Here is a 27,718-nt window from a genome sequence, read left to right as displayed (position 1 = left end):
AAGATGGAAATTACAGACTGCTGTCAGACTGTAAAGGGGCAGGATTCTTCCTTCCACTTACACTGGCAATAAGGAACAAATTGAGGCAGAAAGTGGGCCAAGAGTTCATGTGAAACTGAACAGAAACTCCAGTGTTTGGAGGCCTCATGGTGAAGATAGAGAAGCCATCAGAGTCAGCAGGTTCCCATGCCATCAAGAGCAAAAGTACATGGCAGAGTCACATGTCAAAACTGGAGGTCTGGTCCAGCATTTACTTCCTATAGTGGGAGTAAAGTGGTGATACTCAATGGCTTGGGAAACTTTGTATTGTCAAGAGGAGGCCCTGGGTTCTGTGGAGCAGAGTTTCTGATCCTGCACTAGCGGATAAAGGTCAGAGATCTGCATCTTTAGAAGCAGATATAACAGATTCTTGAACTACTTCTGGATCTGTGGGCATTAGCCCCAGTCCCTCCCACAAGGCAGCCAATACTACTTCACAGATTGGGGCCTCAGGGATTTTTGGGCAAGTAAGCTATCCTCTTTTACACCTTTTTCCATACTCAGCATTGATTGAGCCTAAGTATGTGGATGAGATAGGTGGAGAGTGAGAAGAGAATTACAGTGTGCAAGATAGAAATAGAAGGCGGCAAACCCTCGATAGCAACAGTTGTGATTTAATTACTCTTATATTTCTGAAGAGGTGACAGCAATCATGGATAGTGAAAAACAAATAGAATCCATGACTAAAAATAATTTCCTGTGGAGTGGCTCCCTATTCACATGTGTTACATCATGTTTCTGAATGAGAAATGAAGAGGACTCTTGTTCCCATGCACATTACTCCTTAAGGAAACAAAGGAGATTCCTTTGAGTGACAAAAGGCACTCCCACCCATAAGCTTTGGGCATTTGAGCTCCAGTAAGTATGCCTCGAAAGGCAATTTAACATATTGCACAAACATACACATATTACTCTTGTTAGACAGACATTAATGTTTAGATTCAGTGATGGTGTCCCTAGCCTCTGTTTGCCAGAAGCTGGGAATGGGTGACAGAGGATGGATCACCCTCTGGGGCATCTATCATTGGCCACTGTCAGAAGGGCTAGATGGACCTTTGGACTGACCTAGTATGGCCGTTCTTACGTTCTTAAAGCCAATAAAAACTATTAGAAAACTTGCTTTGCTTAGTAAAATATTTAGTAGTTATTTTAATGTGTCTCTTTAAACCAAATATACAAGACAAACATTTATTTACATATTAAAATATTTTTGCTGCTTTAACAAATAAACAAAACCAACAGTGGCAGTACCTTGCTTTTAGTGCCTAATATAAATCTTATACATATAGATGAACCCTCCATTAAAAGCCATTATTCTGTGCACTAACCCTGCCTTTACCCTAAATATCTGACCAGAAGTAATTTGCACAAACTGGTAAAGTCAAGATTTGAAAAAAAATAGTTGTAATAAATTATCCTCTTTCCTGCCTTTCTCCCTGCTCCCTTCCCCCTGTGTGTGCCCCCCCCCCCTTTACATGAATGGAAAAAGCTCATATTAAGTAATTTTCCATATAATAAATAATCTGTTTCAACATGCTCACTTTCCCACTACAGTAAAGAGTAAACACAATACTTTATAGCCTGTATTTCAATGCCTTAGTTTCAGATAATAGCATCCCAACATTGTAATTGTGTGCTTTGAGACAGATATGGTTACCATTATTCACTCCACACAAGATAAAACACCTTTACCCATCTCTATAGTTTGAGTTACTCCTTTATAAGTAATTTCAAATGAGACAGAATTTCAATACCCGATGACCAAACTAGAACAGAAGACTGTACAGGATCAAGATCCTCAGACATCTGAGAAATCATTTTCTCTAATGTGTATCCTTGTCTGGGCATAGCAATATCATCCTTCTTTAAAGAAGTTACTGGACAGAGATCATTCCCACCATCACCTACATATATAATTTTTGTATATTTTACTCCTTGCTGTAACTTTTTATCTACAAATTCTTCTAACACTTTTCTTTTGCAGAGGTTTTTAGGGCACTTTGCACAATGATGAGTGTGAAAATTCTGCACAGTAAGATAACCAGCACCACTGAAAGTTGCAGGATTTGTAAACACTTCATCAAGCACTTCATGAAAGTTAGCAGCTTTTAAAATCCAGTCAATAAATACTGTATTAGAATCTGAAATTATTATGCAATCAAAGAAATCTTTGTTCTTGCCAATAAAATCTAAAAGATCTCTCATTCCTGTAGTGAAAGGAATTGTTGTCATAGTTCTTTTCATCTCATCTTCTCTTACTCCACTGTCTCCCAAATATCTAAAGACCCTGCTCATGTATTCTGTCCAATGTCCTTTTTGATAGGAGTTTCTTAGTTTGTTAGGCAGTTTTTCCTCAGGAGCACACTTCACAATCCAGGTGTCACTGTTTTCATCTATGACCGTACAGTCAAAGTCAAAAACCAGCAGAAACTTCATAGTTGTTAGATAAGAATATATTCTGGAAAAAAGAGAGATAGTTTGTTTATATAAACAGACACTTCTACTAAGTATTGAATTCCTACCATGACCTCCTGCTTGGAAAAGTGCAATTCTGCAAGAAAAAAGTCAGCAAGACAAATGTATAAACGTAGAGAGCTGTTTATGAGTGCTACAGCTGTCAGAAACATTGTGCTCACGCAAGCAGACGATCTGTAAAGGTCAAAATTCTAATTCACTATCCAACTACATTTTTAATTAGATAATATAAAAAGTATCTGAAACAACATAATTATATTGTTACTCACTAGTCTTCGCTGACACAAGCTCAATCTTGCATTCCTTGGACAGCATCATTTAAACAGCCAGGTGGCACTTCAGTTCTAAATTTTGCCAAAGCAACCCTCACAGCTTAAATTCTTCAGCTTGCAGACAGGAGATGGAAGCTTTTTATGAAAACCTTGAGAGAGACATTTGGAGATGCTGCTGTTGCTAGGAGTTTAACCCGTTTTCTCTCCCCCCACACACTTAAAAAAAAAAAACAACTAGTAACAATATTCAAGCAGCCACCTTGACTCAAAAATCAAGAAAGCAAATAATACTGGTGGTGAATATTAGTGTTGACTTGCTATGGGGAGATTTGTAGGTGACTGTGGTCCTGCAGCATTAGAGTTTATAGACCAGCCCCGAATTCCCTGGAAAAGGAAACACCTCACCCTTTCTTTAGTGCAGTTCTAGGCACATATTTTGTTTAGCTTAGTAATAACTTCGTTCATCATCTTTTCTTCATTCAGAAAGAAGCCAGGCAAGTCGTCAGCAGTTGTTAACAATATATAAGCTACAGCTCTAACTCTCTCTAGTCTCAGTCCTTCTATAAAGGACACTTGACACAGATGGAGAGAGGACCGTCCAGCATTAGACAATATCACTCTTTTGGAAACTGCATCCCCCGCCCCCAAACAAAGAAGACCCCCCCCCCCCACCACCGCATGACACAGGAGCAGAGGGAGCACAAAGCAGGAGATCGGGGTTTTCAGCTGCGCTCTGGGGAGCGGCGGAGTAGCTACACCGAAGGGATGGGGCAGCCAGCAGCACGCCGCGAGGCGGCCCGGAGGAGAGGCTGGCGCTAACGGAACGGGGCGGCGGGGAGCCGAGCCAGGCCTGGTCAGAGCAGGCCAAGCAGGGACTCTCTCAGGAGCCGGGCAGGCCGTTGGCATGGTGGCCCAGTGACCGGGGGAGCCCGGCGGGGATGGGGGGCTGGCGGCAGCGCTGTGCTAGCGCCGCACGCGGCGTCCCGGCCTGGCAAGGCCTCAGAGAGCCGCGTTCCGACAGGAGCCCGGGCGAGGCTCGGGGCAGCAGCCGGGAATACTCGGCCGCGCGGAGCGCTCACCCTCAGCCTCCGGGCCGAGCGGGGACAGGAACCACAAGCGGAACAAGGGGACGATCCGGGCCCGAGGGTCACGGGCAGGGCGGACACTACCCCCGGCGTCGAGGGGAGGCGCCCGACTGGGGCAGGCGCTGCGGCAACTCCGCTCCTCCAGCTCTGACACTGAGCCGGCCCGCTTCCGGCTCCGCCCCGCTAAGTCACGTGACACCCCTCTCCGCCAATCGCGCCGTCTGTCTCCCTCCGTCTTTCGGTTGCCTGGTAACCGCGGTACACGGTGCACGAGCTAGCCTGGCGCCGCGCTGCCCCGGCTGCAGAGGGTTATGGACTCGGCCGCCAGGCCCGCGGCGCTCTATGGGAGGCGCAAAGGCCAGAGACTGGAGCCCACGCGTGAGTGACACGAGAGTGCCGGAGCTATGCGGAGACCAAGCTCGGGGCGACACGCGCGTGGCCGGGGCCACGCGGACAGACGGGGGACGGTGCTGGAATGGGGGCGACAGGGCTGCCTAGAGGATTCAGGGGGCCTGGGGCAAAGCAATTTAGAGGGCCCCTTCCATTAAAAAAAGTTGCAATACTATAGAATACTATATTCTCAGGGGGCCCCCTGTGGGGCCTGGGGCAAATTGCCCCACTTGCCCCCCCCCCCCGGTGGCCCTGGGGGGCGAGGCCGTGCACCTCCCAGCCGTGTGGTGTCATGCCCGGCCCCATGGGGCCCACCCACCACCTGGTGCACGGCCAGGCGAACCTGTGCCACCACCTGGGATGGGTCGGTATGCGGGAAACAGCCCCTGGCTAATGCACCACACAACCCCGGGCCGGGGTTCCTTCCTTGAGTGTAACTGGCTTGTAACCGCAGCAGCACGCTGAGGTTTCATGGTCAGCCGAGGGAGGGGAGCCTGACCAGTAAAGCAGTTGCGTGGGGGTGAAGAACAGGGGTGGCCATTGAAGTGAGGGACATTTGAGGTGAATGGTGCCTACATGTGTGACGTGGTGGTGCCTAGACAGATGGAGGATGTGGTGCCCAAACGTGGAGCTGACATGCCAGGCACAAGGAAGGGCTGATGTTCTGGCATCACAGAAGAGTGCAGGAAAAATACAGTACGATCCCCTTTATCCATTCCCTTGCTGGGTTACCCTTTAAGAAAACTGGCAACAGAGATTGTAAACAAAGAACAAACAGACATAAGATATCACTCTCAGAGAAAGCAGTATCTCACATAGTAAAAATCTTCGATCTTAAATCCCCTCACAGCTCTGGTTCCATGCAGACATGCAAGTAGATTTCTAGGGCCTGTTTCTCCTCTCACAAGGGTATACATAGGAGTAACTCAACTGAAATTAATGGAGTTACAGGTATATGAAACTATTGTGGAAGTAGAGTCAGGCCACTTATATAAAGATGCAGCCTGTGATAGACAATCTTGGCTGCATACAGTATTCTACTGTTGACACTTGGGTTGTGCAAATCCCCTTGTTTAGAGGAAGACCAGGCCCATTGCACCAGGCAAAGGGCAATTAGCAGAGAAGCAATTTTATCTAAAAGTAGGTTTTAATTTTAAACATCATTGTCAGAACAGGTAAAAGTTGTCCCCTTTTTTAGATTTGTCATGCAGTATTCTTACAAACCAGATGGGCAAAGTTTTCTAAGATAATTTAACTTTACTCAAATATCTGTTTTTTTAACATGAAGGCCGTTTCCTGAAAATTAATGACTGGCAGGAGGAGTTGAGGGACTGAAAAGTACAGGAAAGCAAGACACATTGGTCTGTCAAGTAACATGAGGCTCTGGATCTGAGGGTTAGTTCTGACTGTGCTCCTGCTCCTGGATACTAGAATTACATTACATTGTAGAATCAAACTAATATGATGCTTTACTGTCAGCGCTGGGTAGGAGTCCAAATCTTGGTGTGGGTTTGAACCCAGGATTTTCTGGCCAGAAGTGCTACAAACTGAGTGAACTCATTCTTTTGTTCTTTCTTTCACATAGCAGCAAATGGTTTGGAAGAATATAATGCTCCAGATAGTATTTTTCTTCCAAATGGAGTAGATCTTCGCCAGGTTACTGTTCTGCCAAAGGCAGAATGGGTAAGAATTCGAGACAGTGTTGACAGTGCAGCTAGAGAAGCAGCACGGATTCATGCAGAGAGGAAAGAACGGAAAGATATGCACTTACGTTCCAAAGCAGTTGTGAAAAACTGGCCCAACACCATTGCAGTAAGTGAAATGTACATTTGGAAATTGGAGGGTTACTTTTCATATACATTAGATTAGATCGACCCCCTCACCCCCAGTGTAGACCAGGCCTTAGAGTGAACTCTTCCCCTCCCTTCTCCATGTACCAACACATACAAACACACTTCCTAACAAGAGTTTCACTATAACTACTTTTTGGTGGCCCTGCCTACTAATTCTCCTGCTTAGGAACATCATAGCTTCTTCCCTCTTCACTCCAGAGAAGTATCAGGAAATTCCAGCAGCTAAAGAGAGAGGGCAGCAGTGCTGCATGCAGCAGCGCATTAGACCTGCCCATGTCATGTCATGGATAAGTTTAAAACAGGATCATAGAGAGAAGGAGCAAGTAAGAGGTGTGAAGGGAAGGTCTCCATCTTCCCTGCTGACTGCCAATGGAGCCACTTGCCCACCAGGCCTCCAGTCTTTCCCTTCTCCCTACAGGATTATTGTTCAAAATATTTCAGTGGGCAAGTCTAGAGCTTCCAAATTACACATCTTAGTTATTGCAGCTCAGGTAATTACATTCTGCCTACCTAAATTTACTCTGTAATTTCAATTGGCTATATTGTTATTTACTATCGTCTGTATTGCAGTAGTATCCAAAATGTGGATCTGAGAAACAACCATGTCTGCCCCCATAGCATACAGTCTAATAAAACATACAACAGAAAGGCTGGGGGAGAGGGAGAAAACATACAACAAAATTTTGTTGTCGTACTGGCCCCCTGTCTCAACTACTGTGCTGCCTACCCCTAACTAGTTGGCAGTCCTGTAGGCATTGTGGTAGAAGTGAATCTTGGTGAGGGATTTGAAGGCAGTTCAGTTTAGAAAGTGTGTTCCAAATGCAAGAGGTGGCATGGAAAAAAGCCCAAAGCCTGTTGTGGGAGAAGCAGACAAATGTATTGTCAAGGCTGTTGTAATTAACGGAGCAGAAATCCTTGCTCATTCTGTTCTTTATTTCCTGTCCTAAACTACCACGTAGTGCAGTGCTGTTAAACAGCTGCTGCTTTTTATCTCAGAGATGGCTGCACATCAGTGGTCATTGAAGTGATCCTTATCCTTTATCCAGTGGTGTGAAGCTTATTATAACTACTCATAAAACACTTTGGGATCTGCATATGAAATATCCTTTCTAACAGCAAAGCATTTTTATCATACCTTTAAATTTCTAATAGATATTTAAAACACAGGACAGCAGCACAAAAAGTGTTTGATAGTTCACTTTAGGTATGAGTAGGTATAATCAACTTCTTGCTGATTTGGTCTTTTGAAGAAGTTGTAAATTTTTGAGCCAGTTCTTTTCAGTGTGATCTGTAATGGAAATGAGTTTTATCTGCATTTAGGGCCAGGCACAGAGGAAACTTAAAGCCAGAAAATTGCGAGAAGAAAAGGAGGAAGAAGAAAGAAAACTACTTGATCTGGAGGAAGCACAGTTTCAAGCAGCAAAGCGGAAGGAGGCCATAGAACAGGCCAAAACATATCAATATTATCAGAATGAGAGAGTGAAAGGGTTACATGTTTGTAGATGGTTTATTGTCTTTAATTCAAATTGTATTGTTTCTTTGCACATAATTGAATGTGTAATAAAATAAACATGAAATGTTCCAATTCTGTTTTGTAGAAAGCACTTTTACTTACTGAGGTCCTAAAGGAAAGAGATGCTCAGATTGAATTTAAAAAGACAAAGCCAGATATTTACAAAAAAAAGGAAGAAGAAATGGAACGTGAGCGTGAAAAAGCTATATTGAAAGAGCAGGAAAAGGCATATGAACGCTATATGAATCGACAGGCACTTTGCAGAGACCACCTGGAACAGTAAGTAAAACAGGGCTGTTTCTGACTAATAAAGATTATTGAGTTAAACTGTTTCTTTTTCAACAAATCTATTTTAATCAAGTTGTTAAAAGAAACATAGTGTTCATCTGCTAAACAAATGAGTTACCAGGAATTTTTAACAGAAACAAAATGAGCTGTTTTATCAGTAGAGAGAAAGACCTATTAGATCATCCATTCCATCTTCTTAGCCATGCAGAATTCTACTGACATTACAGTTTCTAATATTTTGTCCAGTCCAGTTTTAAAAGCCCCTCTGCTTCCTTTGGGAAGGAACTTATACTACATTCCTCGGGAGGCTATTCTACAATCAACTGATCTCGTTCCCAGGAAATTTATATAATATATGGAGATATACCTATCTCATAGAGCTGGAAGGGACCTTGAAAGGTCATTGAGTCCAGCCCCCTGCCTTCACTAGCAGGACCAAGTACTGATTTTGCCCCAGATCCGTAAATTGCCCCCTCAAGGACTGAACTCAGGCCAATGCTCAAACCACTGAGCTATCCCGCCCCAGATAGCATAAAAATGGCAACAAAATTTGGGACTCCATACTAATTCATCTTCCATCCTGCATACTTTAGTAAATTTTGCTAGAAGTATAATGTCATCTGGCCCAGCCCCACTCTCTGGAAGGATACCAGTCTTTTATGGAACCAATCGCTGGATCCCATGTGCTTCTAAGCTCCCTGGATCTTGGTAGTGACTAGACATTATTTCAAGCTCTGAGTTTCAAGGACACTCCCAGATGCAGACCCCATGTCTAACAACTTTCTTCGGCAGTGCCCCCACCCTTCCAGCTAACCCTTTCAGGGACAACATGGCTGGCAAACAAGGAATACAGGCTTAGAAAAGGAATTTCTTAACCAACGGTACTTTACTCTCAAACAGCACTAGAGAGTTACAGGTCTTTGGGGAACAACAAATGATCCTGAATGCACTCCCCTCAAGTTGGATTTTACCCCTCCTCTGAATCCTGGGTTTGGTCAGCCTCCACAGGTTGGGCAGTCTTTCCTGCTTTCTCTCTCCTTAGCCCAGGTTGGCTGATCCCTGGAAGACAATCAGAGTTGATGGCCCTATATTGCTATGTGCCAGCTTCTCAGACCAACTAGGGATCATGCCCCTACTACAAAATGGATGTTTTAATCCATAATGGAGATTGCAATACAACACAAAGGTCACAGTCAAAAATGAAGCTTATATTACAAATTAGAGCCCCTGAAAATAAATGGCATTCACAAAACAAGGTGAAGTTCACAGACCTCCAGTCTGTCATAATAATTACTTAGCTTTCATTCAATAAATATAAAGTTACGGATTTCATATTGAGTAAATGTACTTTACGTTTCAAAAGACAAAATCGCACTCTCTTCCTTCTTAGTATCTATATTTAGGTTCCCCTTGAAAAGTTTCTAAAATTACAATAATGAGAGTTACTGGACAGCTCAATAATTTTCACTACTGGGGTTAGATAATTTATGGTATTATTTGATCTCAGTCTTTTTACATATATTTTCTAAAATTAGGTCTGTTAATCCTCCTCCTGAGGACAGAGTGGATAAATTGCATGTTACCTTTTTGGGTCATGTATAGGGCTGTAAAAAAAGTTTTTGATTATTATTACTATTCAAAAATTTCGGTTGCAGTGTTGTTGTGGTCAGTTCAACTATCTTAAAAATGTTAACAAAACAAAACAAAAATCCAAAATAATAAAAAGCCTTATTTGAGTGGCATTGCAACCCTGTGTGCCAGGTCAAAATGCTACTCACTCAAATTTGGCTCTGCCATCATGACAGAAGAGCAGCTGGGCCAAATTTGAGTGAGTGGCATTGTGATCCGGTGCACAGTGTCACTCAAATTTGTGGCAACTACAAAAACTTGTGGTGTGTGTTAAAAGTTTCAGTTTCTGCAACAAATTTCAACCCATAATTTTCTTACAGCCTTAGTGATCCATTGTGAACGGAGAAACTCAAGGAAGTGAGGGAATATAATAATTAAAACTAAATGTAATTGTCAAAAGGCATAAATTTTGTGATGAAACATCTAGATGTATTCATTGTGTTTTTTGTTTAATGGTAGTTAACCATTTTCAGTAATGTGTACCAGATTTCTCAGTCATTCATGAGAATTAGCAAGGAATGTGCTGTGCTGGGCATGGATGTCTGTATCTAGTGGGAACATTGCTGCAAATAATCCTGGAAAGGAATTATCAGTGGTTCTGTCTCTTTCTTGATATCATCTGAAATCCTACTCTAAGGAGCTGCTACTAAATTTAAATGTTGCAGTGCACGGATACATTATGAGGAAATCCTGCTCCATTCTTTGAATATAAAGGGTTTCTGGCAATGACACTAATGTAATTCTGCTGCAGAGGAGGTGGAGAGGATTTGTGGGGCATGAAAGGGGTATGCATCCTCTGCTTAATACAGAGCTTGGCTATGCAGCAACTCCCAGAATACCATTGTGGTATATCTTCCGTTCCTTCCCACAGTGGAAGGAGCACATTAGGGCTGTGATGGTTACTGCAGTAGCTGCCTTTGTGAAATTCTGCTGCTGCCATGTGAGTTGGGGGAAAAGATTCCTTTCACAATTCCCAGAGTTACTACATTCTCATTCTGTACTTGGGCCAAGCATTGGCCTGAGGATTTGGGCCAATGGCTTTAAAATGCATCACGTTGATTTTGAATTTTGACACTTTACCTGCCTTCAGTTCAGAGTATCAAATCTAACGTTGTTTAACTTTTAGAAATGTGTGATCCTTGTCCATTATGTACTGTGTACATTTTCTTACCTCTTTAGTATGACTATTTTATTTTATGCTTTAGAATAAAGGAACATAAGCACCAAGCAGAATTAGACAAATTAGAGGCAAAAAAAGAAGGCGAAGAGATTCAAAGACTGACCAAGTTATATGAATTGGAAGTGCAGAGAGAAAATGAAAAGAAACTAGAGGAAAAACTTGAACATAGAAGGATGCATTGTGTAAGTAACAGAAAAGCAGAAAGCCCAACATTTTTCAACTGGTATGCTTAAAGTTAGGGACTTTCATTCATATTTACATACTTAAATAAGTGGCCAGATTTTCAGAGTTGCTAAGCTCACACCTAACAGCTCTCACTGACAACAGTGGAAGCTGCTAGGTGATGTGCTCTTTTGAAAACCTGGCTCTTAGTGCTGATTTGCAGTTTGCCAAATGCATTGTGAGCAGGTGTCTTTCCTAGCCTGCTCTAAAACAAAGTCACACACTGCACAGAGTTGGCTTGGCTTTCACAATAAATACATTCATTAAATACATTTCAGCTGTTGCCTTATCCCCAGACCTGGCTCCTCCTGGGAACCTGCCTTAGGACTACTCAGTCAGTCTGTATTCTGAATCATTGTAAATCATCTCTCCAAAGAGCCTCTCCCATCACCTTTGTATCTGTGCAGGGTAAGGAGCCACTTGTCTCAGATGAGCCCACTTAGCCTTTCTGAGCAGGATCAGTAGCAGAGTGAGGTATTGCATCATCTATGTGCAAAATTACTAAAACCATATTGAGAATTAGCACCAACTGAACAGCTTCAAGTAATAGCTCTGATGGAATCCTTTGCACATGCTGTAGGCAGAGTCGGGTGGAAAGTAGTGACAAGTGCGTTAGGAGAGGCAAAGGAATGATTTAGGAAAAGCTCGAGTCTCTAGTGCATGATCTTCATTACTGGCAGCAGGCTGTCTAGGAGATTCATGTTTATAAAACTTTTACTCATGGGGACTGCAGGTAATAAATTTAATTATTGAAAAGCTGCACTCACCAGCAATTTTTCTCTCTCCTAGTAGTCAGGTCAGTGTAGAAAGTGATATCAGGCCTGTCTGGCTTGGCTCCACTCACTTGTAAAACATTTCCAAGTGAGATCTCTTCCACAGCTGAAACACAATGCAGGAGTGTCCTCTGGGGTTAGACCTGTGTTGTGACTCCATTCCCCACCTGGAGTGGCAATGCAGGATGGCTCCCCTCTCCTCCCAGAGAGAGAGGGGCATGGAGATCCATTTATTTTCCCCAGTCAGGAGCAGCAGAGACCTCCCTGCCCTTGGGAGCAGCCAGGTCCCCTTTCCGCCTAGAGAAGCGGAAGTGGCAGCAGTCAATACTTGGCTCAGCAACCAGGGTGTATGGGCTTGGGGTTGGCCTGGTCTACAGCACTCTTCTCATCCTGTTACACGGAGTCCTTTGCTGAATGCAGCTGGCAGGTCCCCCAAAAGCAGTGGATCTTGGAGTTAACACCCCATTGAGGTGCATGGTGAAGTTCACACCTCTCAGAACTGTTGTTCCAGGCTGTTTGCAGACTCAGGCAGATATCCCTGCATCAGTTATACTAGAGTCATGTTTTCGAGCTTTTCTTTGCAACTAAAGTAAACTGAGATTCCTACCTCATCACATGAATCCAGGACTTGGGGCCCTAAACATAGGTGCCTATGCCTTAATCTGGCCCTGATGTAGATTATTGATGATATAGGGAAAACATTCCCCTTCTGAATTATGTGCATCTACTGCATAAGAAAAGTCCAGATAAGCCAATGCAAAGAAAGTTTCCCACACGGTTAGTTGGAATAGTGAAACTGACTACTAGGAGAAGAAAATCATCAGGCAAATGTCACGGTTCAGGACAACAGCACCTGTATTTCCACTTTGTGGTCCAGCAAGGGCACCCCACTGTCAGGTTTCTGGCTCCCCAGTTATCATGTCTCTTGGGCAAGAGACACACATCTCACTCCCTCGTGACTGGGATATTTCCAGGCTGCACAGTTCACTGCCTACACTGTGTACTTCCCAGAAAATCAGACTGCCTAAGCAGGTCTGCTTTGCTTTTCTCTCAGAGGCTATATATAGCATAATTGTCCACCACGATAAGGTACCACCCACCTTTTCCTAAGTAACTACATTTATTTCTTAAGGTGAAAGCATACAGAGAAAACATTAAAAGAACCCACACACATTAATAAGCTTATCAGAGATCATCCCAACTGCAACAAGGGCTGCATTATTGGGTCAGTCTTTCAAGCCCCACATGGGGTTTTCAGTGGTTACAAATTCACAACACTGTCATGCATCTGATTCATTCCTTTATACTGCCCGGGCCTTGATCTGAGAATAGGTAATTCATAGACCATGGGTTTTTCTTCAGGTCATAGCTTCAAAAGTTTGGATCTGGAGGTGGGAATTTTCATTCCCTTCTCCCATATATTTCCTATGAAACCCAATTAACTTTGTTTATCCCAAACATTCCTTCTTGTTTGGCCCATTTTTAAATGAGACCTTGGAAGCTCATGACACTTCCCAGGATTTATGTTAGTCGTCCCCCCCCCCCCCATTACATACAATCCCACAATAATACAGAAACAGTTGCATTTTTAATAAAATGAACTCCTAAAATACTTAAACTTAATTCAGTAAGGTTTGTCCAGGATATTGCAGGAAATTGCCGTATCTGTCACAGCAAGTACAAATATCTCCTTGCAGCTAGCTGAGTTTGTCATTTCAACATTTGCCTGTGAGGAAGCTCTGAAGGAGCATTCAGTGTTGATGCAATACGTGGAGTCACCTTTGTAATACCTGCTGGTGGAGCCTCTGATGTCACGTCTGGTAGTTGCCTTTAAAAAAAGACATTGAAATTCCTGCCTCTGGCTATGGATACACTGCATCTTAATTCAACATTAATTATGTCGCCCAGGGATGTGAATTAGCCACACACACCCCCCCCGAGCAACATAATTTATGCCGATTTAAGTGCCGATGTAGCCCCCATGCTCGCCGGTGCTTGAGTAATTAAGCTGAGGGGAGAGCTCTCTCCCATCGGCTTAGAGTGGCTACATTAGAGAGCTTACAGTGGCGCCGCTGTAAGCTCTTTAGCGTAGTCATAGCCTCTGTTGTTTAAGGAAGAACTGCCAGTGGTTGATGGCTGCTGCTGGGGCCAGAGCTCCTGGAATTATAGTCCTGGCTGAAGGGGTTGCTGTGCTGTGTCTTACTGACAAAAGAAATAGAGGCTTCCTTCCACAGTTAGCTGAAGCTCTGTGGAGTACCTCCGGGATTATGCCAGGATGCCCTGAGAGAGAGAGGAGCTCCTGCTTAGAGGCTTTTTTTCCCTCCAATATGTTCTGAAGACCAGAAATCTCCTGCCATGCCTAAAAGGCAGAGTGATTTGGGATTTTCCCCCCAGGTGAGCAGAGCCTAGCTAGTTCCCTTGACTAGCAGGTCTGACACTACTTCCTAGCTGCAAAAGCAGGGGGAAAAAAATCAATGTTGTAACGGCACACCTAGCTATGCAGGAGAATCATGCGACTCCTGACTGAACTGTAAGTATTGTCAAGGATGCATTTCACAAGTTACAGGCCAAGTTCTGCCCTTAAATTCTCTCTCTCTCTCTCACACACACACACACACACACACACACACACTTCAAAAGGTCACAGACATTAAAGGGCAGAATTTGAATGTGCACAATACAGGAATTGTATCACCACTGAAATACAGCCACCTTTGGGACGAAACATTGGCAGCTGTTTAAGCCCAATGTCTCTCATCAGTTTAAGACAAAGTGAAAAATATAATATTGTCCCGTTGAAACTGTAGGGAGACTGACCCAACGTATGATGATGCACTGTAGATCCAGTTTCATCATCCTCAGCATCATGCAAACTTCAGAAGGAAACTGTGAACCTGGGCAATAAGGTGGAACAGGAAATAGACCTGACTTTCCCCTGTAAAGTTTAGACTCAGATTCTGATTTGTGGTCTGTAGCTGGCAGAGCCCAGAAATGTCAGAGCCCAAGGGGTAGTGCACCCTGAGTCCATCTCCCCTTCACACCTGTGAAAAAGCCTTTCCACAGGTGCTCATTGACAAGAAGCAGGGAGGGCCTTTCCAGTGTAGCAGCTTGAAGTCAGGGGACATGAATCAAGTGGTTCAGGCCCCATTGCTGGGTCAGTGAGCACCATGTACATGCATGGCATTGATAACTCCTGTTGCTGGCATGAATAGTGTGTGCATTAGAATATTGGTGCATATTAATGTTACTTTTGCAGCAACTTGTGGTAATTTGGCTCTCAGAATGTAAGGCAGTTCAGGGCTGGGCAAGAACAACAATCCTTTTCTAGAAGCTTCTCTCCTCCAGAACCTTGTTCTCCCCTGTTGCAGGCCTAGGGGTACCTCCATAATTTTACATAGTATGGTTTGAGTCTGTCTCAGATTTTTTTTCTTCCTTTAAAAAGATTTAGCTACTTTTCTTAGTAAATATAATTGGACACTTTTTTTTTTTTTTTTTTTTTTTATTAAAGGCGCATGTTGCTGACCAGGATATTCTTAAAGCTGTACAGGAACAAAAGCAAGAAGAGGAGAATGATAAAATTCGAGCTCACTTTAAAGCAAAACAAAATATGGCCAAACTGAGAAGAGAAAAAGAAGCTGAAATGAACAGGTGGGTCAAATATTAAAGAATTAAATAAAGTGATAGATTCAGAATTATGTCTGTCATATGATTATGATAACATTCTAAAATCTTAAGTCTGCAAAAAAGATCTTACAGTATTACAGCATGGATCCCTGGACCAAAGTGCTTCAGGGTATTTGGAGGGTATGAAAGAGGAAAAGGTCTGAAAGGAGTTCCCCTTTCACTGGCCCTTTGTAGTCACAGATGATGTGCAGTGAGCTGGGTACTCACCTTGATCTTACTAGTCTTCAAGGCTTGTGGACTTAGCAGGAAAGTGATTTATCTATTTAACATTGACATGTTGATTAATTGCTGTTCTGCTATAGGTTAATGCAGGAGCGTAGGGACATTATTACTAACCATCTAGCTGCACAGATGAAACAGACATTTGAGAGGATAGATGAACGTGTTGCTAGAGATGTTGCAGAGAGAGAAGCTGAATGGGAAAAAGAGCTCAAAGAGAGAGAAGAAAAAACCAAAGCTGAATTGAAATCAATTGCAGAACACAGAGCCACTGTGGTAAGATACTTAAAGAAAAAGCTATATTAATGTGGTTGTGTACAGTCATTCTTATAAATATTTTTGGGACAAACAATAGTTTTTGCAATTCATTGTGGGAGATTCATATTGAACTTACTGTTCAATGCTTACATCTCACAATTAAAGTAAATAGCAAGTCTTTAGACAAAATGTTTAAGAACAGGCTGGTTGTGTGTCACAAACAACTAAAAGTGAAAGTATGTTATAACTGAGAATTGATGCAAATATCTCTTAATGAATATTAAAACTATTTCAAGCAGAGTTTTTTGAGCTAGTACAACCAATATAATCACTTGGCACTTTTAGTGAGAAGGTCATACTGGCTAATAGCTGTAACCTAACTGCTTAACTGATGCTCCTGCTCTCCTGAAAGCTCAGAATCAGTAGGGAATGAGGGCTGCTCTCCCTCAGGAGTTAGAGGCGCCTTGGTTTGCCTGGTGAGGGAGATGGCCTTCAGACTGCTGGCTTCCATCCTACTTAATGAGGCAGAATAATCTGGCCCCTCACATTGTTCCTGCTTCTTCCATTTGCAGTCTCCTTCATGCACACTCCTCCTAGAATCATCCATGTGCTCTTCTTCTGATCATTCCCCTGAACACCACCACTAGCACACCACGCAAGCAGTGTGAGGATTCAAGAGCTGTTCCTAAGGGACTAGCTTCTCAACTCTCAAGGGTGAGGACCTGAAGCACAGCTTATTCCAGACAATTTGACTACAACCCACTAAAACTCATGGGCTTGACAAAACTATGGCCTCTTACTGGGTGACATGTTAATCACCAGGTTTAGTGAGCAAGTAAAGTATTACAAATCCTTGGTCCTTGACTCCTTTAACTGCATAGTAAAGACCTCTCAATAGAGCATTAATGTGTAAGTGTATCATAGCTAAACAGGGCTGCCCAGAGGATTCAGGGGACCTGGGGCAAAGCAATTTTGGGGGCCCCTTCCATAAAAAAAAGTTGCAATACTATAGAATACTATATTCTCATGGGGGCCCCTGTGGGGCCCAGGGCAAATTGCCCCACTTACCCCCCTGGGCGGCCCTGCAGCTAAATACATAGCGCAGGGTTTGCAACATTTTTCATGCTGTTAACCGCATTTCTGAACCGGTGAATAACCTCTCCTGTTCGCAACTGTGCAGCCAAAGTACTTCCTGCTTTGAATTTCATAACTTCTACAACAATTGCTTATGTGGAAAAGTAACATTAGAAAAGTAATGTTTTTTTAACCAACTTTCAATGGGAATTAGTATCTGAAAACAGTGGGGTAACCAGAACCATGTAACAAGATAGCTTTCTGGGGACCACCAGTAAGTGCTGTACAGGGCAGTTTGAAAATTACTGTTATAATGAAATGAGCATTTTCGGGAAACACTGGGGGATTTTCCAAGCAACTCTGGTTGGCTATTGACAGGTGACTGACATTACGTGGTTAATCAATCACCAATAAAATTAGGAAATATTGAGAAAAATTATGTAAAGCGTTGGAGTTGAGGGGAACCTCTCATAGGTGTGTGGAATTACTAGATTTTTGAAATGTTTTACTGATGTTTCACTGCTTCTTAATATTATGGGCCTTTGGTTTTTTTTAGTTTCTCTTGGCTGTAGAATGATAAAATATGCCTGAAAATATAGTTTTCAGATTTGTTGGTTAGCAAATTGAGTTAATTTATTTTTTATAAAATATAGATAAAAATGAAAGGCGAGAGAGAGAAAGAGGCGATATTAGAGGGTAAAGAAAAGCTTCGTGAACTAATGGAAGCAGACCGCATCTATCTGGAAATGGAGAAAGACAAGAAACGAAGAAATCGCAATGAAAACATAAAAATGCAAAAGACTCAAATCCAGCAAATGGTAATTAGATAATCAGATAATGGATAAACTAGATAATGGAAAATCAGATTGTCAGACATTTTACAAAGCTATTTCAGCGTACATCTTGGTCTGTGCTAATTGGCAACCATATGGGTAAGAATTAACTGAGAAGTCAAGACTTGAATGAATGATGTTGATTGAGGTACCCTGTCAGCTGCAGATAATGGTCTCTCTGAATCAGTATTCAGGGACATTGCTAGCACATGGCGGCTGCTGCTCACTTTGTACCTATTCTCTGGACAAACGGAGAATGTCAGCTATGCATTTCTAACTAAAGTTAGACTGTGATTAACAAATAGTTGTTCTTAATCAGAAAGGTAGTTGCAGCCAATTATTAAAAAAATGTCACATAAGGACTTCCATGACTTTATGCTCTGTTAAGCCATTCTACCACAAATATTTAAGCTTTGTTATTCCCTTCCCCAAAACAGGCTGAAAAACGGGCAAAAGAACAGCATGAGAAACAAGCAGAATTGGACTATGAGGCCCAGAAAGAAGTTATTACTATTTGCAAGGAGCAGGAATTTCAAGAATATGCAAATCAAGTAATTGATTCAGAATCCAAGACAACCCGAAATATTTATCCTCTTCTCAAAGCAGCAAAGGAAGGCCACGGTGGTGGCCATGGACCAGTTTACAGAGAAAGAGGAGGAATAAGGCCTAGTTACCAAGCACGAGATATCAATGGCACTCAGCTACCTTCTTATAATTGTAACACTACTGAAGAAATAAAAGAGCTAAACACCAATGGTAACATCCAGCAAGCTAAGGGAAGACTAGGTTTTACATGGTAAAAATAACTCTTTGAAGTCTTTACAAAAAGAAGTCCAATAAATCGGTAAATGATCCATGTTGTATGAAACCCATGAAAGGAACTAGAAAAGCCATAAGTACTCCATGGAAAGTTGATAGGGATCCAAGTGTATTTTCCTAAACATTAAAAGTTGTATTTTACTAAAGTTACTATGTTAAATCAAATATACAGGCAGAACTGAATGATGTACTGTTTATAACCAGTGTAAAACCTTACTTATATATAAGGTCATATTAAAAAAACAGAATATTTTGATTTCATTTTTGTAAGTTTCAAGTTCAATCTTTTACAGCTACTCTTGAATACCCACTGTAAAGTGTTGCATTTGGCTTCTTGCATTGTTATAATCAGTGAGTGCTAAGGAAAAAAAATCATCCTCAAAAGATGCCAAATACTTTTCAAGAGTGTAGGAAATACATGAGAAACAAATACTAAATAACAGAACAAAGATATGAAAAAAGCATTTAGTATTGCTAAAAATACTTTGGAATGTGAAATTTGTATCACAAAATATTTCTTTAGATTCCACTCCTTACTGAATTAAATCTATCAGCATCCAGAACACTAGTTCATTATCAGTATATAATTTCTTTTCTGTTCTCTTAAAATCTGAATCAATTCTTGCAACAAACTAATAACTACCTTACTGCTGTTACACAACTTTAACTACAATAGGCCCAGCTTTCATTAACATATTTTTACTACGTTATTCTCAGTACAAAAGAATACATGCAAAAATTAAAACAGTTACAGCAAAGCGAACATGTTGTACATACTCAGCTTATATGCCCTTTTACAAGGTTCTGTGTAAAAATATATTTATCAGCTTATTATATAGAAAATTAAGAGATGACTTGATCATGGTCTGTAAGTACACCTACATGTGCAGAAGAGGGCTCTTTGATCTAGCACACAAGAGACATAAACAAGGTCCAGTAACTGGCAGCTGAAATTAAATAAATTCAAACTGGAAATAAGGTGTAAATCTTTAACAGTGGAACAACTTATCAAGGTATAGTGGATTCTCCATCACTTGAAGTCTTTAACTTAAGAATGGATACCTTTTTATATGCCATAAATCAAGCAGCAGTTACAGGCTTGCTACAGGAATTACTGCTGACACTAAATGGTCTGTATGCTTTTATGCAGTCAGCAGAGCATGCTCTGTCTCGTACAAAATTTTATTTAAAAAATTCTGAAATCTCATACATTTATATAAATTCTATTCTACTATGTTTAATGTGTCAACATTGGAAATTTGATTGGAAACATGTAATGCTTAGCGTAGAGGACTACAGATATAGACAGGTTGCAATATAAGACCCTGATCCAGCAAAACACTTCAATACATGCTTAGTAACTCAGAACATGAACACAGTTCTGATGACTTAAATGGAACTATTCACTGTTTAAAGTTCAGCATATGCTTAAGTGCTTTGATAGATTGGGGAAAAAAGAATTTTCCTGTACTGTATTTCTAGTGCAACAGGAGCCATATTGTGGTAATGTATTCTTCTATTTGTTTTTGCACAAGCTTAAGTGTTATCAGCAGGAGAGTATGTGCAGCAGTGTAAATCCCACCCTTTGATCAACTGTTGCTGCAAAGACAGCACAGATGCAAAAGACAGCAGAGAATGTTGTTTGGAGCTACCTAACAAAAATCCTGCCATTTAAAAAAGAACATTCTCTACATGTAAATGTATATTTTTAATACACACATTCTGAATCACATATCCCTATTGTACCTATAACACAGAAGCAAGGTCCAAACAACTTGAAAGTAGAACTTTTTAACTTGTCATTTCTTTGCTTTTGTTGAGTTGGTTCTTTAACTTTTATAATGTAGGCACTAGTTATATCTGATCTTCCATTCCAAACCTATTTCTTCTCCATCCTGCTAATTTCTGCTTGGAACAACTGATTTGTTTGCAAATTGTGATGCTTAAAATAGCGATAGAGAGAATTTTTCTGAAAAACTGGAATGTGTCAGATTCAAAATTTATTTTACCACTTAATTAAATCATTGCTTGGGGCTTATTACCTTCCTGTCCCCCTGGCTCATTTTTAAATTATTTTTACCCACACATTCTCAGAAAAATTTCAGAGCTACCAACCTTACGCACAAAGATGGTTCTTCAAACACAAAGAATGGGGCATTTTTCTTACTCAGGGTATTAGCAAAGACAATTATTTAGCAATACTTACCATAATGGGTTGGAGCCAGAGCAGGAAGGACTCAGGCTAGACAATCCAGTTAAGTGAACTGCCTGGTTACTCTCTAGGACTATAGCAGTCCTCCAAGACCAAAGGATGAGAGAGAACAAAAGTAGGGACTGGAGAGATTAGTCAGGGGGAAGACAAGAAACTGGAGAGAGAAGCCAGAGGAAGGATGGAGGGGGACAAGGTAAGGACTGCAAAATGGAGCCTAGGGTAAGTGTGGAAGATGGTGGGAACTAGAGAGGGGTTAACTAGGAGAGTGATGGGAGATGTGTGATGCATACACACAGATACTTGCACACACTCTCCCATGCACGCATGTGTAGATAACTGACCTCTTAGAGTACGGTTAGTGTGTTATAATTTGAAATACATCTGAGGGTCACTCCACTCCCAAACCACTGACCAAGATTTAGTGGTGGTATAATTTACTCAGCAGGGGGGTGTTACACAGTGATAAAAGGTTATTTAATGGTAGACAAACTAATACAACTGGCTGTTCAAAAATATTGGGATTTTATTTAAATCAGAACAAATGCATTCCACCTAACTACAACAACATTAAATATATGAATATATATAATAAAAAAATAACGATTTGAATATACACTATAACTTACTAATAAGCATACTTAACTATGACCCTCTAAATAAAAAAATATCTCTCTATGCACAAGCTATTATCTTGTAATTACTATTATTATTACTATTAGTTCAAGCTCCCCCTTTCCCCAAATCACTCACTGGGTTGACGCAAAAGCCTAACTCGATAGATATTGCTGAATCACAATTCTAGACTTAAACATGAGAGAAGCCATCCACCTACAACTGCTATTTTAAATCAGGCTCTGAGTTTGCTGTTTAAGGTAATTTCTTCTATACCATTCTGTCATGTATTTCACTTTTATTTTTAAAGTCGGCCCAGTATTTTCACTAAGGTGGTAACATGCACAGTGGTAGGCCATGCAATAACGTTGTGGATCATCACCCTTTCTAATAATGTTGGGGGGAAAAAAATCAAACGTATATTCTCACCTTGATGAGCGTGGCAGCTTAACTCCCCCTAGGAAAAGGTGTACCTAGAGTTGTAAATTTAGGATACAAGTGTATGAAACACTCCTTTACTGCTTCATCAATTTCTTCCATTATAAATAGACAACCCCACTCTCAGCACAGCAGCTGTTCTCTGTTACAGTCAACTGCATCTGCTGTTTAGTGCTGATTTGCAACTTACCAAATGCATTGTATGCATTCTAGCCTCTTTTCAGAAAGAGGGTGCTTTGTGTCGGGCCCTATGGAAAGAAAAGTCTACTTTTTCATATTTTTCTGTTAGTAGGCTAGATCTTCTAATATTGGTATCCAGGTTGTGGCCACAAATGCAGTGTGAACAAAAAAAAGTGCTAAGGTCTGAAATATGCCCCTCTGTGTACTTTCAAAAAAACATGAGAGCTGGTACCTGCTGAACACCTTGGCAGTGACAGCTCTGCATGTACTTAGGCAGAGTGGGGAAGCAAAGCACTGGTTAAGACAAGTGCTCTAAGTGGCAAAGGGACATCCGAGGAAAAGCCAGAGGCCTCTCAGTGCAGGTTCTTCAATACTGACACAGGCAGCTGGGGCGAGTTATGTTTAAAACAACTACTCATGGGAACTGAGAACAGTTTAAATATAGCTGTTCAGTAAGAACCATTAGCTAGATCCTTGGTACTCACTGGTGGTCATCACAGGTTGGGTGGAGAGATAAGCACAAAGGTTGACAGTACTTTCATGCCCCTGATCCTTGAGTTGCTGGTCTGATCCCGAGGAGCAGGCTCACGGCTGAGCTAAATTACAGCAGCTGCCAATGGCCTAGGACTTGTTGGGATTGCCAAGGCTCAGGATACATCTCCTTTCCACTCTTCACAGTTCCTGGTCTTGGAGGCTTGGGAGGAGGTGGCAAAGGAGCTGCTATTCCACCCCTATGCTACTTGGGGGTTCTCCAGTGCTGGAGTTATGCTAGCTTTAAGAGTGGGATGTTTTATACGAATGCTGCAGAGCCGAGTTCCTAGCCCCATGGCTCTCCAGACCAAATTATCCTGAGTACTGGGCAAGGATGTGCATTATGACTATGGGACACTGTCTGCCCTCAAATACCTAGAGACTGCTCTCAGTTGACGTAGTATGACCATCATCTCTTTACTGAGATTTACAGGCTTGTCAGTAAATACAACTGGACACTTTCTTTTTTTAAAGGACCATATTGCTGAACAGGATATTCTTAAGGCTGAAGAGGAACAAAAGTGAGCTGAGGAGACTATTCGAAATCACTTTAAAGCTAAACAAGATCAGGCCGATCTGTGGAGAGAAAAAATTCAAACAGCACAAGTGGAAACACATTGTTAGAGTATTCCGTAAAAGTGATAATATGGCTCCTTGATTATTCTCTCTCTCATGTAAAAGGGTAGGATGAAAAATGTAGGTAACTGTAAATTGACTTAGCTGGGTATCTCCCACAACGTGGATGAAAATGAAAGACGATACAAAAAGATTGGAGAAAGGAGCTAAAGAGCAGCTGCATGGATTAGTGGAAGCAGACAAAAGCTACTGGGCAGCTGAAATTAAAGCAGGTGAGGAGAGAACAAGAAAATACAGGAAGCTTAAATCCAGTAAATGGTAACTGGGGTGGGGGGAAGGGGATTATCCACTTAGATCTTTTAGCGCTAAGAGACATTTCAGTGCCTGTCAGTGGCAGAGGGTTGCTGCATCAGACCTTAGTCCTTACTGTTCTAAACCAAAGCAAGACTGATGCTTTTTTTTTTTTTTTTTTAAACAAACTGTCACGGAGGGAAGGGGATGTCTTGGGTCCAATAATTGGTGACCTGGAGGTGTAAACCCATTTAAATTCAGCCCAGGCAACTGGCAACTGAAAAATGGCACCATTTGAAGATGGCTCTGGTGAGCACTGTAGTCTGATTGGATTCCCACCAGCTTTACCCTTTAGAGGTTAAGCAAAATCTTGGGCTGGCCGAGTGCCACTCTTAATGTTAACTGGCAACATTAGTGATAGTCTGAGCTGAGAAACCAAAGCTTGAATAGACCTGGCTTCAAACACTTTGTCAATAGTAGAAGTGGTTCCTTCAGGTTAGAATTCCAGCACATTGTTGGGGTAGTGTGGGGAAGCTTATACTGATGCTGTATGAAAACTAAATTCATAAGGGGTGAAGTCCTGTTCCTGCTGAAGTCAATGGGAGTTTATCAAAGCATTTCATAGCCAAATTTAAAAAAAAAAGCACTTTCTACATTCAAGAAACGCAAGGTCCATACATTGCAATGGTTTGGAGTACTAGTGCCAGAGTTGTTAGATCACTAGCTTCACTAATCACCATTTGAAGGCTGTTTTCCAGACCAACTCTCACTATGGGATCTCAGTCTTGAGTGTTACACTGTGGAGTTTTAGGACATTTAAAAATTCTCTTCTGATCCAGAAAAGGGAAGATAAATTTCTTTCAGACTGTGATTGGACTGAAATTAACTCCTATTTAAAATTAATGGAGGCTAAATTCTGTTACACTACTATTTTTGCTTGTGACTGGCATTCTGGTATATTTGACTTAAGTGTGTATTTCTGCATAGCCACTCACCTTTCCATAGGAGCCAGGAGTATGTAACATAAGTGTTTTGAGACTGGGCAGTTTTAGCGTCAACAGTCACAATCCTTCAGATTCACTTATTCTTTGAAGCAAGTTGAAATGTTCCCTGCCAATAGGAATCCCTCAAAGCCTGTGAGCAGTTGGTTTCTAGACTGGATCTAGTTATTCATGAGATGAAATCCTAAATTACATAAAATTCCAGTGCTTGCCAGGCAGTGATTTTACATACATCTTGGACTTTCTAGCAGTAGTTCAGTTCCCTTTTACAGGCCCAGAGATATCCCCATTACAAAGGTTTCCCAGATCAAACTCCTTTCTGAGACCTGGTGAGGTAGAGTTCTGTTTATCTTCTAACATACATTTTAGTTAGTTCCCTTTTATCAACCCTCTTGTCTCTGATAATATATTTTTCAGGCGCTGTCAGGCAATGGTGAAATTTCCCCCAATTTCTAAGTGGCTTAAAAACTAGTTAAAGATTTAAGCCATCTGGAGTTATAGCAAAGGCTAACTTACAAGGCCTAAACATATTTCAAAACCTGCTCTGTTTTGGGCTCTTGGCAATAAATTAACCTTTAACCAATTGCTTTGTGTTAAATTGATGCTGTGCGGCAAGCTGAGCTGAAGATCAAGATTTCGCTAGTCACAACTTACTGACTATTCTATAAACTGGACAGGCTTTTCATTTTATGCTCTGCTACTGGAAACTTATTTGGTGGCTGCTAAAATTTAAGCTTTTTTGCCTTTTCGCAGTCTTAAGAACATAGTAACTGCCATACTAGATCAGGGTAGTGGGCCATCTATTTCATTATCCTGTTTGCAACCGCAGCGTTTTGATACTTCAGACAAAGGTGCAGACAATTATACAATAACTCTACGCAGAGGGAAGTCTCCTTTTAGTCCTTAGCAGGAAGGTGGTTAGTTTATGCCTTGAAAAGTGAGTTTATATTCTTTCCAATTTTGTACCCTATCTAGTGTAATTGTAGATATTTTTATTCCACAAATGTCTAATCCTTTCTTGAATCCTCGTAAGCCTCCACAAGATATGGCATTGAGTTTCACAATGTCCCCATGATCTTTTATGCTGGGGGATAAATAAGAGCCCTGATTTACCTCTTCTTCTATAGCACAATTTTGTATTTCTATCCTTTGACTTTCATCAACCTTTCAAATAGACTGAAAGATTGGGGCTCTCTTCACATGGAAGTTTTTCTCTACCATTCAGGACTTTTACTTCCTTATGCTGAATTCCTATTTCTGCTATATCCACCAATAGGGTGGCCAGACCCAAACAATACTTTAGGTTAGGGGGCATAGTATCAGTTTTATATTTTCAATATTTTTCTGTCCAATATCCAACCACCTAACACTGTCTAATGGGGCTGCCTATTTTTCCAAATTGAAATAATGACAACCCTCAGTCTTGTCTAACCATTTTAGTTCTTCCCATGTTAAATGGGAGCACAAGTCAGCTTCAGGCCTACAGCAAGCATGAAAAGACACAGTCCCCAAACCAATTTTAAAAATAGACAAAGGCATTGTTAGTTCCACCTCTGAAGATAGCTTTTTCTCTGATTTTTATTTAAAATGTAACTGTAGAATATGTTACATTTTTCTGTTAGAACCAGAATGTAGTAAGATTTTTGGATGTTTCTTTCTTCACCAAAAAACAAGCAGATAAAATGCCAAAAGTACTAACTGAGAAAGAAACAGACAGAAGCTTCTGTGACTTGCAAGGCCAGTCTACAACAGCGGTTTTCAACCTATTGTCCGCAGACCTTTGGGGATCTGCAGACTATGTCTAAGATTTCTCAGGGGTCCACACCTCCCATCCAAATATTTTTAGGGGTCCACAAATGAAAAGGGGTTGACAACCACTGGTCTACAAAACCTCTCTGCTGCCAGGGGCAGCTCTATGTTTTTTGCCACCCCCCAAGCACGACAGTCAGGCAGCTTTCGGCGGCACGCCTGCGGGCGGTCCGCAGTCATGCGGATTCGGCGGCGTTTCTGTGGGTGATTTGCCGGTCCCGCAGCTTTGGCTACCCGCCGCCAAATTGTCGCCGAAACCGTGGGACTGGCTCACCTCCCGCAGGCACGCCGCCGAAGGCCGCCTGTCTGCCACCCTCACAGCAACCGGCAGGCTGCCCACTGCGGCTTGCTGCGCTGATGCCTGGAGCCACCCTTGCTGCTGCAAACAGCCCAAGGCAACCACAGAACAAGAATTAATTATCAAGTACAGAATTCCACTAGACCTCACCTAATATTTAGTTTAAAACTGCTCAAGAAATAAGTGTCACTAATAACCAGCAGATTAAGGAGAAGGCTAGAGTCTACACTGTAAAAGCTGCCTGATAGTAATTCCTTTGTACAGTTACTACTGATCATAGTTTAATAGATTTGTTTTATGAAAAGATACTTAAAATAAACGAAGGGTAAAGTATGTACTGTCTGCAACCAGTGCCATACCTTACTTAATACTCAACATCTTTGTTTCATAGAAGTTTTAGCTAGACCTTTAACAGCTAGCTTCTTGAATTAATATAAGAACAATTCTTGGTCATGCTTTGTAACAATCAGTGAAACAATTACAATTATTAAAAAAAACCTTTAAATTGATGACTGAAAGTTGGACAAAGCAGCTTTCCACCTGAACTTCTTTTTGAAGAGCATAATTTATGTGGTAGTGAACATTACAAATAAGAAAAGTTTAAGAAGCCAAACTATTGCGTGACAATGGTCAGCATTGTCACAGTGACTACCTGACAATTTCTGTACTATAGTGTTGTAATCAAGTGTTCACCCATTTTTCTTTAAAAAGTTAATAAGGACAGAAAGGTGCACTGTTCTGGCACAAAGCATAAATAACCATATTTTGTGAGGAAAAACTAATACAGGATAAGAACAAAGGATGAACAGTAGTTAGCGATGTCAGAAGTGATGTCCTTCAATAATTACAGCTTTTTAAAAAACAAACTGCAACTAAAAGACAGCCTATATTCCAAGAAACGCTGGTCCTTTATAGGGCATAGAAATATGCAGCAAACGCCTGTTTTTACATAAGCATTTGTGGTCAGCAGTTTCAGAAACATTAACATGCTGTGGTGTATGGCACGCAACTCCATACCCTGAAAAAAAACAAAAAACAAAAAACACAACCTCTGATCATGGAAGATTATTACTTTTCAAAGAGGGCACATGACATTTTAAAGCAATTTTTAAACTTATCAAAACAGATAGTATTTACTAGTAAAAAATGTGTTTAGATACAGAA

At 41.4% G+C, this 27,718-nt stretch overlaps 2 protein-coding genes across 6 annotated transcripts; one reads left to right on the top strand and one right to left on the bottom strand.

Moving 5' to 3' along the window:
- Positions 1-1,159: 1,159 nt before the first annotated feature.
- Positions 1,160-4,005, bottom strand: PHOSPHO2 (phosphatase, orphan 2). 2 transcript variants are annotated; one of them, XM_005290416.5, is made up of 3 exons: positions 3,866-4,004; positions 2,784-2,935; positions 1,160-2,497 (listed from the first exon to the last, which is right to left on the bottom strand). In XM_005290416.5, the coding sequence occupies exon 3, from the start codon at positions 2,473-2,475 to the stop codon at positions 1,750-1,752; it is 726 nt and encodes a 241-aa protein (XP_005290473.1). In that variant the 5' UTR covers positions 2,476-2,497; positions 2,784-2,935; positions 3,866-4,004; the 3' UTR covers positions 1,160-1,749. The 2 variants fall into 2 exon arrangements, with proteins under 2 accessions (XP_005290473.1, XP_005290474.1); XM_005290417.5 differs by lacking the exon at positions 2,784-2,935 and having other exon boundaries at positions 3,866-4,005.
- CFAP210 (cilia and flagella associated protein 210) lies at positions 2,966-18,867 on the top strand. 4 transcript variants are annotated; one of them, XM_005290419.5, is made up of 9 exons: positions 4,044-4,249; positions 5,850-6,073; positions 7,435-7,608; positions 7,713-7,906; positions 10,750-10,906; positions 15,228-15,367; positions 15,706-15,898; positions 17,608-17,772; positions 18,225-18,867. In XM_005290419.5, exons 1-9 carry the CDS (start codon positions 4,183-4,185, stop codon positions 18,585-18,587), a joined length of 1,677 nt encoding a protein of 558 aa, XP_005290476.2. In that variant the 5' UTR covers positions 4,044-4,182; the 3' UTR covers positions 18,588-18,867. The 4 variants fall into 4 exon arrangements, with proteins under 4 accessions (XP_065416805.1, XP_065416806.1, XP_005290476.2 ...); XM_005290418.5 differs by having other exon boundaries at positions 5,847-6,073; XM_065560733.1 differs by lacking the exon at positions 5,850-6,073 and having other exon boundaries at positions 2,966-4,249.
- Positions 18,868-27,718: the final 8,851 nt, after the last annotated feature.

The sequence above is a fragment of the Chrysemys picta genome, chromosome 11, assembly GCF_011386835.1.
Source record: "Chrysemys picta bellii isolate R12L10 chromosome 11, ASM1138683v2, whole genome shotgun sequence".
NCBI classification, from domain to species: domain Eukaryota; kingdom Metazoa; phylum Chordata; order Testudines; family Emydidae; genus Chrysemys; species Chrysemys picta.
The sequence above is the reverse complement of the archived record's forward strand: the minus strand, read 5'-3'. Positions and strand labels throughout refer to the sequence as shown.